The sequence below is a fragment of the Parasteatoda tepidariorum genome, chromosome 3 (assembly GCF_043381705.1).
Source record: "Parasteatoda tepidariorum isolate YZ-2023 chromosome 3, CAS_Ptep_4.0, whole genome shotgun sequence".
Lineage (NCBI taxonomy): Eukaryota > Metazoa > Arthropoda > Arachnida > Araneae > Theridiidae > Parasteatoda > Parasteatoda tepidariorum.
Window position 1 is genome coordinate 22,163,827 of NC_092206.1, and position 19,353 is coordinate 22,183,179.

The 19,353-nt window shown below is 25.5% G+C and overlaps 1 protein-coding gene across 1 annotated transcript in view; it reads right to left on the minus strand.

Moving 5' to 3' along the window:
• Positions 1–18,797, minus strand: part of LOC107439843 (phagocyte signaling impaired) — a 36,996-nt gene extending 18,199 nt beyond the window's left edge. Inside the window, exons 1-17 of the mRNA XM_016052561.3 lie at positions 18,643–18,797; positions 16,784–16,869; positions 15,357–15,495; positions 13,889–14,082; positions 13,097–13,199; positions 11,774–11,854; positions 11,587–11,695; positions 10,749–10,832; positions 10,468–10,649; positions 9,297–9,415; positions 8,166–8,231; positions 7,920–8,055; positions 7,340–7,429; positions 6,389–6,499; positions 5,090–5,162; positions 3,115–3,214; positions 1,283–1,330 (exon numbers count right to left, since the gene is read on the minus strand). Coding sequence (XP_015908047.1) covers positions 1,283–1,330; positions 3,115–3,214; positions 5,090–5,162; positions 6,389–6,499; positions 7,340–7,429; positions 7,920–8,055; positions 8,166–8,231; positions 9,297–9,415; positions 10,468–10,649; positions 10,749–10,832; positions 11,587–11,695; positions 11,774–11,854; positions 13,097–13,199; positions 13,889–14,082; positions 15,357–15,495; positions 16,784–16,869; positions 18,643–18,703 — 1,782 coding nt within the window. The 5' untranslated portion in view covers positions 18,704–18,797. The remainder of the gene's footprint in view (positions 1–1,282; positions 1,331–3,114; positions 3,215–5,089; positions 5,163–6,388; positions 6,500–7,339; positions 7,430–7,919; positions 8,056–8,165; positions 8,232–9,296; positions 9,416–10,467; positions 10,650–10,748; positions 10,833–11,586; positions 11,696–11,773; positions 11,855–13,096; positions 13,200–13,888; positions 14,083–15,356; positions 15,496–16,783; positions 16,870–18,642) is intronic.
• Positions 18,798–19,353: the final 556 nt, after the last annotated feature.

Sequence of the window (19,353 nt, forward strand, 5' to 3'; positions counted from 1 at the left end):
AACAAAATATTTATATCAAAGAAAAGAAATTTAATTTATGTATACTCATAGTTAGATAATGTAGCCACACCCGTGCATGCCATATGCGGATACATAAAAGATATAACTGTCACTTTAGCCCAAAGATTAGAGATCCCCCAGTTAGCGGTCAAGCATTCAATCAGCTAGTTTTTACAAATCAACTCGATTATCACTTTACAACTAAAATAAACAATTGTGGTTACAGTAGGAAATCTTTTAATGAAATTTTGTTCGGAACGAAATTAATAATATCACTTGATACAGGGTATCTGCTACATTTTAGATTCTCAAATTCATGATTTTTCATGACTAATTCCAAGAATTTTTCATGACTTAACAAAGTTACTATTTTCTCCGACAAAAACACAACAATAAATTTAATAACATTCACTGAAATGATAGGTATAACCAAAACTGTTATACTCTGCATCTTCATAATTATAGATTTTAAATTTAAAAAAAAAGAGTAATGATAAAATTTCTGAAATCACAGAAGTTTAAAAGATAATTCACTCTCGGAATGCCTTTTCTTTCATTTTAAAAAAGAACACCATAATTTTTAAAGAACATGATAAAAACATTTTATATTTTAATAAAACATGACTGTGAATGGGAATTTCGTCACACATTCAAACAATTGGGGGGGGGGATAAAATCCATTTTGAAAATTAGATTTTCTGTCGACTTAAATCCATGACTTTCCATGATTTTTTTTTAAAAAAAATAGTTAAAATCATGACAAATTTTGCCTAATAACGAATTTCATGACTTTCCACGTGCGCGGATACGGTTGATATGATAATTACTTTCCGGTTGACTGAGGATCCGGTTGATATGACAATTACTTTATATGAATGCAGTTCTTATATTTCCTATTTATATATCACGATTAATATTAATCTTTCTCCAATATTCTTAAAGTTAATGTGCATGTATATATAGATATTTTTTGTCAAGAATAAATAAAAATTTCAAATAGTTAACTGTTTTTGTATAGTTAATAAATTATATTATCAAAAAATATTATGAGCTTGCAGATACTTTTTGATTGTGAATGCAGATACTTCATGTTTTTATCTTACTATTGCATAATAATATTTAGACTCATAAATTTTTTATGAACTAATTTTCGATTTTCAAAAAACATAACATCCAAATTTGGATACACAATAACTAATTAGTACATACAATAAACTACATTGCTATAATTATAAATAAATAATAAAAAACAAGATAATTTTATTTATGATGAAAAACTTACTTTAGTGAATGTTCCAAATTTATAACAAGATAACAAATAATCAGATACCTGAAAAATTAAAAAAAAAAAAAAAAAAGCCTAGTTTTTATAAATGCTTAAAAATATAAGTATATACACATAAATTATATGATTATCCAGTTTATTTTTAAAGGTTACACCTAATGTAATTAATACATTACAGGACAATCTAATTAATCAGTAGTTTTCAATGAAATAAGTGCATGTAACGTATAAGTGTAAAGTGTATGTATAAGTGTTATTTATCATGACTGATGAATAATGCATCAAAGAATAATTCTCCATCAATATTATTATAATTATTTTAATGCAAATGAATTACATCATTTTATTCCACAGTTATAAAATGTTACTCATTTAAACCTTAGTTAAATTGTTTTTCATTACCTTTTATAGATATATGAAAAATAAAAAAATAAAAATTCATAACAAAATAGTATATTACGATAGTAAGAAGAAAACTGTATATTGTTTTTATTATATTATACCAGGGATGGCGAACCAATGGCACGCGTGCCATTTATGGCACGCGACACAATATTTTGGGCACGCCACCGATCACAATTGTTATTGCACTATGAATTGTTATTACACAAATGTCACACACTATGAAGCATATGTAACAATTAAATTAAAATTCACAAAAAAAAAACAAAATAATAAACAATTATTAATAAAAAATTTAACAATTAATGCTAAAAGAACAATTAATAACCATAAAAGACAAGCTAACAATAAATAACTAGCAAAAAAATCAACAGTCCTGCTTAAACTAATATCTTACAACCTAATATAAGTTATTTGTAATTTAATCAGCAAAAACAGAAGTCCCACTGATGCTACTTTAAGTTGAATTAGGCGTATAACTGAGACATTGCAAAACGTATTTTCTTTTCAATGTAAATGAAGAGTTTTGAGTTGATATTATTTAGTATTATTATTTTCCCAATAATCATGAAGTGAAAATTATTTGACGGCACGTCTGCGGTTTCATTAAAAATTTTTTTTAGAAAAAATGGCACGTTGGTGTATAAAGGTTCGCCACTCCTGTATTATACCAAGTAGATTTAATATTTATGTTTCGTTAAGTAAAGCATGCGTTTTCCGTAGCACATGGAAATGCATTTGTCCCTGATTTGCTCTCTGCGGCCTCTATCTTTTTTTCTCTTTGAACTACAGTGTTTGCTTTTTTAATTTTTGTTTCTCACCTTTATTTCCCCAACTTTTTTAGCAACTTTAAATCCTTTTTTAGTTCAAATCACTTTTGTAGAGTTGTCAACTTTCTCTGGACAGCGTATAAAAACTTTAGAGTGGTAGTCTTTTAATGTATGATTCTTGATTTAGTAAATTCGATTTACAGAGTTTCAACTTACCACTTCTTCTAAGTAATTAAAAGGCTTATGTGATATGTCACTTTTTAAAAGCTAAGCCGTGTTGAGGCATTTTTTTTAAAAAGTTGGCAAAATTAACCGAAAATCTTCACGTTTTAATTTCTAGTTCTAAGTTTTTTAAAAAATATTTTGACGATTCCAGGGCAATCGGCATATCTGCCTTTGTTTTTTCACATCCACAGCTAGCAAGAATTTAAAATAGGTGCCTATTGTTGAAGCACTTGAAACATGTCGACTGTATTTACCTTTTGTATATTTTTGAAGCGAATGACATTTTCAATCAGGTAATATTTTTGTTTTACGTTATTCTTCCTTGATAAATTTTTAATTTTAAGATGCATTGTTTCAAACCCATCATTATATATTTTTTCAAACACAGATAATTGCAGAAAAATCGGAAATTTTGCAAAATAAAACACTTACATCTTTATAATTGGAAGTATAAAATCGTAAATTGTTCCCTAGTAGAGTATTAGCAGAAGTAAAAAGGCCGGCAGACAAAATAGAATCAGTGACAATATACCTATAATGTAAAACATATATTAACATTCAATTAATAATAGAAAAGATGAGATGCAAATGAATAGATACATCAGAACTAAATAATTAGCCCCTTAACTTAAAAGCATGGGATAACTCAGTTCGAAATAATTCTTAGGGGGTTATTTGAAAGAATAAAAAATTGTTTTATTATTTAGCATCAGTTTCATCATTAACAGAGATAATAGATTTTTTATCGAAAAATAGTCCACAATACAAGAACTTGATAATTTAAACAGTTACAAGTGATTTATTTACCAACTGACATTTAAACTCAATATCCCGATGTTAAAGTCAATTTATACACCTTTAATAAAGTCTGACATTTTTAGACTGTAAAATATTAATGTATAAACAATGACAATAACTCTGCATCAATTTAACCCTTTCAAAATTCGTTTTAACATGTTACATGCAATCGAATTTCAAATTACTTATTATATTACTTTAAAAATAATACTTATTTTCAGTTATAGCAATAAAATTTCATTGAAAATAAAGATCATATTTTATCTACACCATGTAATTTTTCATCAGAACACTAATATTTTTTTTTATTTATAATATCAAATATTAGATTTTTTGAGCAAACAAATATCAATTAATAGAACAACTGATTACCTACTGTTAATTCTAAGACAAGTTACTTTTGAGGCATAATGTAGGAATTTTCTAGATTTTTGTAAAAAACTTTTACTGACAATTAATTCCCTGCTTTTTAGAGTCAAAATAAAATTCCCTAACAAATCTAGGTTTTCCTTGACGTGTGGTACCCCTGTTCTTAGCAATTTTGTTAATTATCAGGTTAGTCTATATTAACATATTTTTATTTTGTATTAAGTTTGTTTCTTCTCTTTATTACTTTCACCCACTAAAATATTTCATTTTGAGAAAGAAAGTTAGCACCGGCTAAAGGACAAATGATGAAGAATACGTATTTAGAACTTAACTTCTCAGAACTTCAAGAACTAACAGATTGAACTGAACACTTTTAAAGACTTGCCTCAACTCTGGAAGGAGTAATTTGATATAAAAATTTAACAAAGTATTTAAAGTCCTCACTGTTTCATTTCCTGTTATCACAAATTTGTTTTTGCAGGGAAGATATTTATTATTTAGTCCTAGATTTTAGGTAGTTTACAGTTTAACATGTGCAGAAATATTCTTCACTCTTTATACAGTATTGATAATAAATAAGGTATAAAACTATCTATGGAAATCTACATGATAAACCATACTGATGCAGTATCTTTAAAATGTGATCTTTTCAAAAGGAACAATAAATTTATATTCTTCCTTCTTGAAAATTTATTTTGAAGGTTTGGAAGTCAAGAAATAGAATAGAAGGTTTATTTCAGAGTTTCATGTCATTTTGTATTTAATTTTTTTCAATCATAGTAATTGATGCATATAAGAAAAGAAAATCTCTATATATTTTTTCTTTATCAAATCTGAACTCAATGTGTCATTTTCTATAGTTGACACAAAATATTTTTCAATTTTAGCCTAATTATTTTACCAAGAGGGGCATGCATTGTTGTATATTTTGATAAATAAAGCAAGTAATGCTGTTTATCAATAATCAGCCAACATTAAGTATTTTTAAAATTTATAATAACATGTTATAAAAATATTTCAAAGTTATGAGATAATGTTTCCCTTATTTTAGGTACTATCACAGGGAAATCAAACAATATAATGTCCATTCGATATATTCAGTATTGATTGTATCATTTATTTAAAATTAAAGCTATCAATATCTTTTAAAAGTAAATGGGAATAATACTTTCACATGTTCATAAAACAAATTATATGATTTGTATCACTATAGTGGGAATGTATACAGCTTAATACTTACCCTAAAGTATCTTGTTGTATATATTTAATTTCCATGCTATCATAAAGCAAGGAGTTTGTTACATCAGCAGCACCTGAATTGATAAAAAAATACTCTATAAATATAAGCAGCTTAAAAAAAAAGGAACTATTTTTAAATAATTTATTATGGTAAGACTTAAAAATCATTCTCTGTCAAAGAATTAAACAGCTTTGCATGATAATTTTCAAGATATAATATTTAATTGCAAAGAAATTGTAAACATAAAGGAAATTATTTGTACATGTAACTAGTATATATATATATATAAAAAAAATTCTGTCAATTATTAGTTTAAGTTAGTTACGTAACACAAGGTTATGATTTAAATATTATCAATGAAAAAAATGAGACATGTCATATAAAAAAGAACAGACAGTCTAATGTCTAACCCAGAAATAAACAGATTAAGATTACTTTTTTTTTAAGTTGATAACTATTAGATAAAAATAGTAATCTGCTCCTTTAATATTAAATTATTTTGATAATTTCATTAATTTAGAAACATGAATATTATAAACAATATACAGAAAGCAAAAAATAAATGAGTAAATTAGGTAAAAACTGTCTATAGATTTTAATTTTCTCTCCTGGGCCCCTGATGGCAGGAGAAAAAGAGTAACATCGAAAATGACTTGACAGAGACAAATACAGGTGGATTTCAAAAGAATAAAATTTAAAAGAATAGAGAAAGCCGATCTCAACTTAAAAGTCTGGACAGCATAGAAAAAATAAGCTCTAAAAGATGTAAAGAACTGAGCTCCTAATGGAATGAAAAATATAAAAAATTTAGATTTTTGTATGCACCCACGAAGATTTATTGATTGATGATGAAATCAAAATGTAAAAACAAATACATTGCTAATCACAAAATATATATATTAAAGAGTAATATAAGTGCAGGAATTTGACAATATTCTATTATTTGTATGACAAAGTAATAAAGCAACAAAATATGCACTTTGTATAAAGAAATTTAAGATAGAACATGTTTTACTACACTTTTGAATTGTAGATGTAAAAGAATAATGAATTATTAAAGCGGAAAAAAGTAACTGAATATGTTAAATATATTAGATAAACCAAACAGCCAAGCTATCTAACTCTAACAATAGTATTATTTCTAAATTTGTACAAATAGCTTCAATAGGTATAATGCCTAACAGGTATGAACATTGTAACAAAGTTTAGCTCAATGTTTGAAAAAATAAATTCAAACAGAAAAAAATTAGATTAATACAATATATAGAAAGGAAGGAAAAAATGGACTTTTAAGTTTACCTATAGAATTATACAGTTTACATAACAAGATTTTTACTAAATAATTAGATGGGCTATTTTTGAGACTTTGTTCAAGAAGGACAAGAGCTTGAGCAATAAACCTTTCTTCACCTGAAAAAAAAAAGAAAAAAACATTAGCAATAAAATACCAATTAAGCTGATTTATTTAAAACCTTTTGCCACATTCAAACTATTAAAGTAGACAGACATAACACTGAAAATGTTTAAAATTTTTAGTCAGTTTTTCATTTACCGAATAACAATAAAAAATATGAGTGTGGTTACACAGTTATTTAATAAGAGATTTATTGAAACTGAAAGTTTATGATAACAGGAAACATTAGTACGGAGGAAAAATGATGGCCTGTATAATAAATACAAACATAAGAAAATGTAGCAATATAGGAAAAAGCAACAAAAAAAATAGGTTAACTTGTTTAACTATCTTAAAGATTCAAACTTTCTTAAAGATTCAAAAATATGACATTCTCTAAATAAGCTAAATAAAATAGATGCTAAAAAAATTTTAAGAAAAAAAAAAAACAATGGTATTATAGGAAAAAGCAACAAAAAAATAGGTAACTTGTTTAGCTTTCTTAAAGATTCAAAAATATGACATTCTCTAAATAAGCTAAATAAAATAGACCCTAAAATTTATTTTTTAAATTTATTTATAAAAAACTTTAATACTTATACTAATTTTTTGAAACTGAAGAGAATAAATTTATAATACTTATTCTAACTGTCAAATTATTTACAATTAATTGTCAGTTACAAATTCTCAAACTTTTTAAAAATAAAGATTTTTACAAAATTCATAAAGCAAAAATAATAACAATAACTCCTACGTTATAAATGATATTTAAATATGTGAGATACAAATGAATATAGTAAGCATTTTAAATGCAGCAATCTAAAGGAAATATTTTCAATAATGACCAAATTACATACCAAATTTTTCCCAAATATTAATAATGGTATGGGCAGCAACTAAAGCATAGTTATCAGCAGGTTGAAACTCAGTAGTCCAGAGGTTTGGTGCTGTAAATGAAAAAAAATTTTCTTTCTAACATGTATAACGTAGTTAATAAATAAGTAATTTTATAGCTGGTACAATGCAAATTTTACAAATAGCATGCAATAGTTGTGAGCTAAATGCCACAAGAACACTATGTAAATATAAAACACCCAATAAAAATTTACATAATGGTAATATAAACTAAGTCTGGCACAAAAAAAGATTAATGTCAACTTTAATTAAACAAAGATTTTCAAACTATTTTTCAAACCAAAAGACATTCAGAAAAAAGTAGTTTAATGATTTAAAAAATTTAAGGTGCGAGTAATTTATAAACAGTAAGTAAATAAATAAATAAAATAAATTTTTTTACAAAAAAACTCGAAAACCTTCAATTTAATGTTATTAAAGAGGCAAAGCTTCATAGCTTGTTTTATTTAAATCAAAGAGAACTATGTAATTAATGAGTGAAAAATTATGAAACTTCAAATTACACAATTCAAAAATACATACTTAATTTCAAGGCATGATAATATCTTTCAATAAGCTGACACGTATAAGTCAAGAGATCTTGTTGTTTATCATTCTCTTTAATACCAAAATGATCACATAATTGAGTGTAACACAAATGTCTATACATTTGCTTTAGCTAAAATAATAATAATTTTTGTCAGAAAAAACAAGCAAAAAATTAATTGTTATTGAAATGAGGTAATCATTTATAAAAAGAATTACAGCAAGAAAAATTTATTAACTTACATCTTTAGGAAAACTGGGATTCTCTGAACTATCATTTGATACAGAGGCTTCAATTTTTTCAAGCACCTAAAAAAGCAATTGAATAAGTTTATAATGCATAAAAAAAAATTTGATAACACTAAATAACAAACAATAATAAATAAACAGATGATTATTTAATTTTTAATAAACCTATGAACAATTGATTAGTAATTTTGGAGATGAACAATCACAATTTATAGCAAAAATTTTGACAGCCTGTACATTATATTAATGTAAAATTTTATTGTCACACATACAACTTTCTTTATATATATTTATATATGGTGACACAATCGATAAAAAAAGTTTAAGTTATATTTAGTAATTTAAATTTAATAGCAAAACTTTATCAAAATAAACATACAACATGCAAGCATTTTCAACAAATGGGATGAAAATGTCAGAAATTATCAAATGCACAAACAGTTATCAGCTAATCTAACTTATAGCCATAACAAAAATATGTGCTGCAACTTTGTTCCAAACCAAAAAAAATACTGATTTTGAAGATGGTTTCCTCTTAGACACAAATAAAATAAAAATGCAGGCTCGTAAAGTAACAGAGATGGTTAAATAATTTTCCTTACTTTGAATATCAACCAAAATCAAGGCAAATATTAATATATAATAAGAAACAGTTAAGAAGCTCCACACCTCACAAGGTCCACATTCAGTTAAATTATTAACAATGAGTTCAGTTATTAATTTTATAAAAATATGAGCACACTGAAAAGAAAAAGTAAAAATTTAAAAAAAAAAGCGAAAAGTTCACAGTCACATTTGCTTATATTAGCTACTATATATGCATATCAGTGGCTTAAAGTTATATTAAGCAATATTTTTTATAAAATATTAAATGAGCTACAAAACTATGCAGTTGGATCAACATACTTAGAGCTATAACGATTGATAAAAAACAAACAAACTTGAAAGTCTACAAGAACTACCTTATAAGACAGAAAACATAAATAAGCTAAAATAAGACGCCTAATAAAAAATTGAACTTACAAGGTTTAAAAATCAATTTTAAAATATCTATCAGAATAAAATACAAAAAAATATACTTTAATCAATATTCTAAATGTTTCAGAACTGTGATAAGGGAAATACTTTTCTAATTTCCTCCTCTTTCAATCCGTAAGCACTCATCATGAAAGACATATCAACTGGGCATGTTGGTTTTGTGCCAACTTGTTCAAAAAAATTTACAAGCAAATCAACAGGAGAACCTATAAAATCATAAAACATCACAAGTTTAAAGGCGAAAAAAGTAACAACACAAATTCCAGCAAAAATTTTTAGAATTTATACTAATAAAAACTTTTCCTTTAACTAAATAGAAATCAAATCTTTAAAACATTTATTTTAAGCTATTATTATTACTATTTAGAATGATGTGGCAATTAATTTGAAGTATCATAAAGCATTTTAGCAAAAACAGAGAACCAATTTTCCTAAGCGAAAAAACTTGTACCAAGAAGAAAAGTAAAGTAATGTATCAAAAAGAAAATTAAAGAAATATAGTAAATGTATCAAACAAATATTTCTAGCATGACATAAAAAATTGGGGATAACTTATAAACCCTTATATTTTACAAAACTTAAGAAACATATAAATCTAATCCACCATACTTTTTACTATATACCATATTGTTATAAAACATTAGGTCAAAAATATGAGAATAAACAGCCATATAGAAATTCTTCTTTTAGAAAAATGTTTCTTCTTAATTTTAAAACAAAACCAAACTTTAATTATACCTAATTCAATTGTTCCATCTTCACTTACCACACTTATATTTTTAAACATAACACCAATACCCACAAAAAAAATCAAATACAAGAGAATTACCAAAAATGCAACTAATATAATTTCTTTTACTCCAATAGTATTTTAATGCAGACCAACAAAAAGCATAACATAAACATTAATGATGAGAGAGTAAACTTTGAACATATATATACCTATGAATATATTTATATATAAAGCTAAACAATACAAAAAAAGAAAACACACACACAAATACTGCATAAACAGATGAATATATTTATATATAAAGCTAAACAATACAAAAAAAGAAAACACACACACACAAATACTGCATAAACAGACATATTACAGCTTTCTTTTCATGAATGATTACTTTCTATTATTAACAGAAACTATAATATGTTTTTCAATTTAAGCTTTGACATTGTATAGGTGTATTGGTTTTATATAAACATAAATAAAATATCAACTTTCTTTTACAGGTCACAAACTTTATGAAAAGTAATTTACCTATTTTTTGAGCCAGGGGATCCTCTTTTTTCAATAATTTATCAAATAAATTCAACATAGCATAATATGGTCCCCGTAATTTCCTGCCTTCCTTTTCTCCATTTTGTTCTTCAACTAAGGCACCCACAAAGTCAATTGCCATTTCAAATGTATAATCAACACATTCTTCTGGTGTATCATTACTAGAAATGAAATTTTTATCTATATTTTTTAACAATATTTATAAAGACAGTAAAAATAAAAGGAAGATAAATATATAAATTGAAAAGCAATGAACATACCTATTTAATTCAGGTTGCCAATTCATGTCAACAAGATTTTGAATACATTTAAAATATTCCTCATATAATTTCCATGCATCAGGCCTAGATTAAAATGCAGATATATGTATAAAAATGTTGCTTAAAATAGAAAAAAAAATTCAAATTCAAAACAAAATAACTGAACTAATAATTTTAAAATTTCTAATACTAATGAGATAGAATGTGAAGAATCACAATAAAACTAATATTAACTAATTCCACCCACTACATATTGAAAATAAAAATCCAACAGAAAAAAATATGCTTAATCTGAGAAATTACTTTTTCTTCACATTTGTCACAGCAAAAAATAATTTCTTTTGCACTAAGGATCCATTCATTCAAACCATTAAAATTTCATATAAATACACGATAATCCCAACATTGGATCAAAAGTTATCAATATGTTTCCTTTATGGCATTACATGCTAATATGCCTACTACATACCAATCATACAAATAACAAAGAGAGTGGGAAAAGAACAAAATGTCTGAAAATACTATCCACTCAAATCATGAAAAGCCCTGTGAAATTATTTTACACGAAAAGAAAACATTTAATTTATAAGCTTTTTCTTTAACAAAAAAAGAAACTGTGTACATTGACTGTCCAACAAACTGTTCAGATTTATATAGAAAAAATAAAATTCTGATTAAAGAGAATAAAATATCAAAGTTTAGAAATTTAATTTCTTCATAAGTTCCAAAAGTATGAGTTCCACAAAAAGTTTAAAAAATCACATGCCTGAAATTAAAAAAAAGTGCTGACACAGTAAAATTTTAGCTAGAAAGAAAGTAAAAGATGAAGAAAACATACGTTTTTAGAATGAGTTTCTTGTATGCTTTATTTGCTTCAGGCCATTTCAGCAAATAAATCAAATACTGAGCTTCTCTCTCAGGTAAGTCCTTTTCAGAAGACATTTTTTCTACAATATTAATTATTTCTCTTTATTACAAATCATTGAAAGAATAAAAAGCTATAGAAAAATGGATAGTAAAATTACCTTTCAATGGACTGCTCAATACCTCAATAGCTTTTTCATATTTTTCTTGTCTCTCAAGAATCATGAGATAAAGTTGAACTTCTAAAATTAAAAAAAAAAGAAGAAAAATATTAAGTAATATTCTGAGTAAAATATAGTTGTACCATATCTGGAATGACAAATTTTTAACATTTAACAAACCTTTTAAATATTAAAAAAAAACATTTTAAATACACATATTGTAAATATATACATATATTGTAAATATATACATAAACTACCTTATTGCTTGTATTCATTTTGTGATTTAAAAATAAGTAGCACTTTACCATTTTTAAAATTTAATTAATGAAACATAAAAATATTGAAATGATGTGAACTAATGTGGAAAATAAAAAATTGAGATTCAACTTATAAACACTAGTAAAGGTAATCTAGAAAGAATTAAATGAACATAAGCTTATCATTTTTTCTTAATATGAAGTCCAAGAGTCATTTTAAATTATCCTTCTACCAGGCACTTCTTTTCAAAGCATTTGATTGAGTATTAAGAAGCATATCTTTGACATTGTATTAAAAAATATTGCAAATCAAAAACTAAAAAAAAGACAAAAAATTATAAATGATTGCTGAAAAAAATTATATGATATGAAACAAACGTGTCAAAAAGTGATAACTCAAATTAGAAATCTGTGTGTCAAAACACCACAATAAAAAAAATTAATATTTAAACAAAATAATAAAATATAAAAGATTTAATTACTCTAAACCAAAAATAAGAGCTTTAAAGGGTGATTATTTTTTGTTACACAAAATAAAATTAAATACTTTTAAAGTGCATAAAAGCCCAGTGATATTATTAGTAGTATAAATTATATGAATTTAATGTAGTATGAATATGAATTAAAGAATTATATACATATTATATGAATTAAAATAGTATAAATTATATGAATTTTTTTATACCTTTTCTTTACATACAACAGTTCTAATACACTGTTTCTTTTTTCAAATGAAAGTGGTTGAAAACTCAGTTTTAATAATGAAAGTAAGATACACTGATTGCTCAGAACAGATAGGATCAACAGTTCTAATTATATTCTCAATTTCAAATTCCTCAAATGTTAACATAATGTAACAATAAATAAATTTTAGTTCGGAAAATATATACACTTTTTTTAAAATTTTAAATCAAAATTTTTTTAAGTAAAAATCACTCCATTTAAATCAATACAATCCAGTAAGAAACATTTGGGGAGAGGGGAAAAAAAAAGATTTATTATCGCATTACATTAGCCATTTTAAACTGATCAACTTAAAAATGATCGACAAAAAATCAAGTACCAGCTTCAGCCTCTAATTTATTTTCTTTCACAAACTTTTCAGTCATTCTTTCAGCAAGTGAAAGCAGCATTGTTTTAGTTGATGTTTCTTCTGCCTTCTCTGCCTGAAAAAAAGAACAAATATTAAAATTCAAGCAAAATTGAGCAATCTTTCCAATTAATAGTGAAGTTAAACAAAAACAGTGAATTCTTCTATTGACTAATCAAAATTATTTTACAGATTGTAGCATCAACAACCAAAATTAAAACTTTGAACAAACAAATTACTAAGAAAATTTTACACAATAGCATGAATTTAGCAGTTATTTGAAGATATAAAATTTGTTATGGACTTGCTTTATTTTACCTTATACTGAGCTTTCTTAGCATATTTAAAATGCAAGTCACCATTTTTTAAAAATAATAATGTAATAAAATATTCCGCAAACAGCGTTTGAACTTTTTCGTCAATTATGCACATCTGTTAAGCCCCAGTTTACTACTTACATCAAAAATATACAGAAAAGTTTATAAAATAAAAAAAATTGGGCGCAAATCTGATCAGAGAATAAAGGTATTTGGCATTTAAAAAATAAACTATTAAATAAAATTAATGCTGGCTTTTTCAAAGAGCGTTGTTTGATTATTGCATTAGAAGGTAACATACAATGTATCATGAAGCACTAATATTATTTTTGGAAAAAGTTATGCTAAATCTTTTAAACTTTAAAATTTCACTAACTCTTATAAAATGTTTCAGATATTATAAAATAAATTAAACACTTTAGATGGTTTTTTAAAAAAAGAAACATACTTGCATAACAATACTCATTACTGCCCAAAAGTAATAAGGATTTTTTGGCTTGAGCTTATACAGGGCCATGGCTGTTTGTTGCTGCTTTTTATAATCCCCATTGCGAACATGAGACATAAACAGATGAGAAAGAAGTTCTTCATTTTGAGGATCTTTTTTAGTGGCTCGCTCATATGCATCAGCAATGAGTTCCACTGTAAAAAAATTTTTTATACTTAAACAAACAAAATCTGATAATTACAATAATCACTGATCATGTATTTATATATATATATGTGTTCACATTTATTTTGTAGACTAAAATTAAACAAAGTTCATGATTTTTTTTTAACAGTGCTTATAAAAAAATCTAGACTTTTTTTACTTACCCAGTTTTATTCTTTATAATTAATTAAATATTCAAAATGTGTTATAATTGAATTTTTATTTAAAATATACATTGAAGTATAATTAACTATTCTATAACAAAACTTAATAAATACATGCAAGCACATGATTAAAATTTTATGAAACTGGAATAGTAATATATTATTAGTAACCATAAACAAATCAATGTTAATTTAACAAACATTTTTAAGTTTCAAAAGTCACAAAATATATTGTGTTGCCTTGCTTAAGGTTGATCCTCATATTACAACTGCAGTTTGAGATATACAGTACAGAACCCATTATCTGGAAATCAGAAAACCGGAACGAAATTCGATAAATTTTCTCGCCATTTAAAAAAAAAAAAAAATTTTTCCCTCATAAGATTTTATAATTTTTCCTTCTTTTTTTAAAGATGTTTACCTTACCATCATTTTAGAAATAATCATTAGTGTATTACTTCATCGTTTTTTCTTATTTTTAGATTATTTCCAAATTTATTTTTTTTTAGTTGGGTTTAATAATAAATAAAAAAACGGCTTTTGTAACGATTCAGAAAACCGGAAAAATCAGTTATCCGGAATAGTGATGGTCTCGACCGTTCCGGATAATCGGTTCCCTACTGTATTTTTAATATAGGATGCTTCTTATTTTACCTATTACAAAGCCTTCAAGAAAAAGCAATCTAAATTTATTTTGCAAAAGTTTTTTTACTTTTAATTCTCTGTTAAATGAAGTTACTGCTTTATTTTGTGTTCTTTTTATGCTTGACTTTTTTTGTAATAGAATGTTCACTCAGAAACATTTCAATGAAGCATTTAAAAAGTTCGTTTATAAGAATCACTTTTAAATTTTTCTAATCAATATTGTCACTGAAAAATATTACACTCAAATTACATACTTGACATTACTATTTAAGAAAAAGAATGATATACGTATTAATATAACATTACATTTTAAGTTTTTTCCCTTCTTAATATTAATGAGTAGTACAAAAAAAATTTCGAGATGGGGACAAATTTTCCACGAACAACGTTTAAATCGAAAAGATAAAAAAACAAGAATACACATTAGAAAAATCACATTAATAAAGTTGACATACATTTATGTAATTCTCGATAACATATGGTCATTGCCTGGAGAGTAGGATCGTCTGTTGGATCTTCAGCATGCACTTCTTGTACAACATTAAATGACTCTTCATTTCTGCCCAATCTAACAAGAGCAAGAGCTTTAAGAGCCTACAAACAAAAGAAAACTTTTACCATACTTTTCAAATGCTAAAGTAGGAAATAGTGGAAAGGGAAAATAGTTAACAGTGGAAAAAATCATCAACTTATATTGATCTATAAGAAAAGTAATTTGATGAAGAGACTATTAACTTAAAGAATAGGGTTCGTATAATAAACAAATAAAATAGGAAAAAGTAACAATATAGTTAGCAATCAACAATTATAATAAAATAAAAATATTAATAAGAAATACTCAGCAAATTCTCTAACTGATCAATTAGGGAAGAATAAACAGTAATAAAAATAGAGAAAAATTGTCAAATTATTATTTCCTTAGGTTGACTAATTTGATAAGAGCCTATTAACAAAAAGAAAATTAACACAGGCAGAAAAAATTAAAGGTGGAAAAGGTTCAAGCAGAGTTCTCCCTAGGAATAATAAAGACCACTTTGAATTTTGAAAGGGCACTCACTTAACACCCTAAAAAACAATCATTAAGTTGTGAAATATTCTGCAATAACTGAATTTGACCCTAAACAATTTTTAAATTACCCTATTGTGCTATTTTATGCAGAAAATTCAAACACTAATTGTCACACATTAAAAAAAAAAGAGAAAAAAATAATTAAAGGCATTCTAAAAGATTATTTGTGAGCATAATTTTTTTTTCCTCAAAAAAAAAAAAGTAAACTGAAAAAAAAAAATTATCAATTTATAAATAACTTGAAAGCTTTTTTCTAAAATTCAAACTGAATATGAAAAAATAAATATTCAAAGGGTGCTTTTTTACATAAAAAAAAGTATTTATTTAATAAATAATTTTAACACTTAAACTCATTAAAAATTCATAAATATACCCCCTGATAAAAAAAAAAAAAAGAAACTTATAAAAATTTAACCAGTTGAAAATAATTCTAACAAAGTAAATATTTGTAATAGTAATCAGAATTAAACCTATAAACACAGATAATTTAACAAGTGTGCAATGAATTATTTGAACAGTGAGTTATTTTTTTTTTTTAAATGGAATATACCCCAGACAGTTAAAAATGTTCAGCTATAAAGGCAGTGTTTTTAAGGGATTGCATCTTATTTTTACAAAAAGGGCAAAGTTGGAGCATAGGGATCAAAGGGCAGATAGGATAGGTAGCCCTTTTAGGGAGAACACTAGTTTAAAAGCATAGTTAGCAATAAACTTAGAAAAATTTTTAAAAATATTTTCACGCAGACAAATTAAGCAAAAATTCTTACAATTCCGCCATAATTATTCATAACAATTTTTATAACTTTTAATTACCTTTGCACACAGAAAATCTCTTTGTTTTTTGAGAAGTTTGTCAGCTTCTTGAAGAGCTTTTTTGTTGTTGCCATTATCAAGACAATCTAAAAATATAATGATAACCCTTAATAAACAATAACCAATCTTCAAATGTAAAATGCGTTTAAAATAAATATTTTAGTACCTAGAACACTGTAAAACGCATCAAAATGTCATTTAAATATTCCAACTTTTTAATAGATTCAACAAAAGAGCAAAAATATCAGGAGCGAAAATCAGGAAATTAAATTATTTTTAGGACACAAATTCATGACACTTCTACAATAAAATTGCTAAACAAAAATTTAATAATTATTTCAAGAAAATAAATTTATATATCACCTCATATCTATTAAGAACATCTCTAAAACTCTACAAGGATTTACAAACAAGAGATACACATAACAATGGTGCAGAAAAATTTCAGAACCTTATATTGAAAAGATCTCTATCGTTATCTGTGGCAGAATAATCGCCAAGTTTTGGCAACTTCCGGGCAGCAGTTTGTGAGATACTAAATAAATATCACAAAAGGGGCAAATCTGAATATAACTCATAGCCACCTTCAAACAAACCTCTATGCTTTTTTAAAAAAAATTTTAAGTTTAAAATCCATTTGGCGGTTGTAGTTGGCTCAACAGATCACGATACAGAAATATCCCCAGGACAGTTTTTTGGCTTAAAATTTCCCCCAAAATTAAGGTACCTTTTAATTTCTTGCAATTAATTTTTAAAAAATTTCTTATAGAGTAAACATGTACTTTGTCCAACTATTTTTGTTAACAATGAACACAATTTGATTTTACACGATTCTTGAATAAACTAGCACGTGTGCTAAAATTAAGAATCAATGTATATTGAAATAGCAACAATTTATATGTGAAATTTGTTGAGTGACATGCTTTTAACAATAAAAAATTTGGTAGCAATTTATTTAATTAGAACAAAAATATTCTTCAGAGCTGGCTAAATATTCTCTGAACCTCGTTGATGCGATCAAACATATTCTGCACTCCAGGGTAATACTAAATGTAAGTTTTTTATGCGACAGTAAACCTATAAAAAAAATATGTTGTTTAAAAATACTGAACACAATGCCCTAGACATAATGAATAAACTTTTGACAGTTCTGATTATTGAATATTTACATAATAACACAACTCATACCAAATTTTGTTTGGTAACAAAAATATGTAACCTATTACGTTCTTTGAGAGTTAAATTCAAACTCAAATGTTCAATAATTTATAGATAGGATACAATAACTAAAAAATTAATACCTTATGTTTACAACAAATACATTCTACTTAAAATAAACAGTGAGTTTAAAAGAATATTTCATAAATTTTTCTAATAAATTTTTTTTATCTAATTATACCACAAACAATCAGCAACAAATTTTTATCAATAACTTGCACAAAAAAATATTTTGTTGATAAATTACACACTTAATTTAAAAATTTTTTATTAATCACAACAATGCAATTTATTAAATATTGCAAACGATTTGAATTTCTTTGTTTACGTTTGTTTTACAGTTTAGGATTTCTATTTAATCCATCGAAATTTAAACATTAAGGTTTATTATGAAATTTATAAGAACCTTCATTAAAATTTGAAGATTTAATTAGTAAATTCAGATATATAAACCTTGCTATATAAGGAAATTAATGCTATTTTTATGTAACAACCAAATTTTGGAGATGTAAACACTGCATAGAAGCGTTTTTTTGCATCAGGTGAAAATAAACGATGCACAGAGCTGATATGCTTCAAATACATCATAAGAGGTTGTTATTAGAAACCAATCTTCTTTTTTAAAAAAAGCTTTTGCATACCATAAATTGGACGAAGTCTTCTCTCATTAACAGCAGTATCCACATGTGATCGCGCAGCCATGTTGAATTATCCCCGTCTTCTTAATGCTGCGGTTCCTTGTTTGAAAAAGTTAACGGTATAATAAACTACAATGGCTGAAAGGTTATCAGTTCGAGCTGGAACTAAAATAACTAAACAAACTTTTTTCCGCGAAAAGTCCTGTTATTGAAATCGGATGAAGGTGTGGTGTAGGCTGCATGATATTATATAAAATACAATTTCATGAATTCATTCTCAGCTTTCCTGTCGTTTATAAGAAAACTATATATTGTTTATCGTTTGTTTAAAAAGTTTTGTAAAGAGACAGCGGGAAAAAAATTAAATATGAATCCATGCATACTTTAAGACGCCGATAAATATTTATAGTATTAACATGAAAGTAATTATTTATTTATTTATTTGCCAATGATTTCTTATATCGAGAGAAGAATTTGCAATATGTAGATTCTACATTTTATAAAACAATTATTTTTCATCATAAATTTAATACAAATAAAAATAATAAAAAGTATAATCTGCAAGGAAATTTCAATTTTAAATTTTTCTACGCCTACTTTTATACCAGAATATAAAATTAAAGGAACCTAAAAGTAATCTTAAGCTAGCAAGATGTATACCCAACAAAAGGGATATCCCCAGAACTCATCTACAAAAATCATTCCACAGAATTA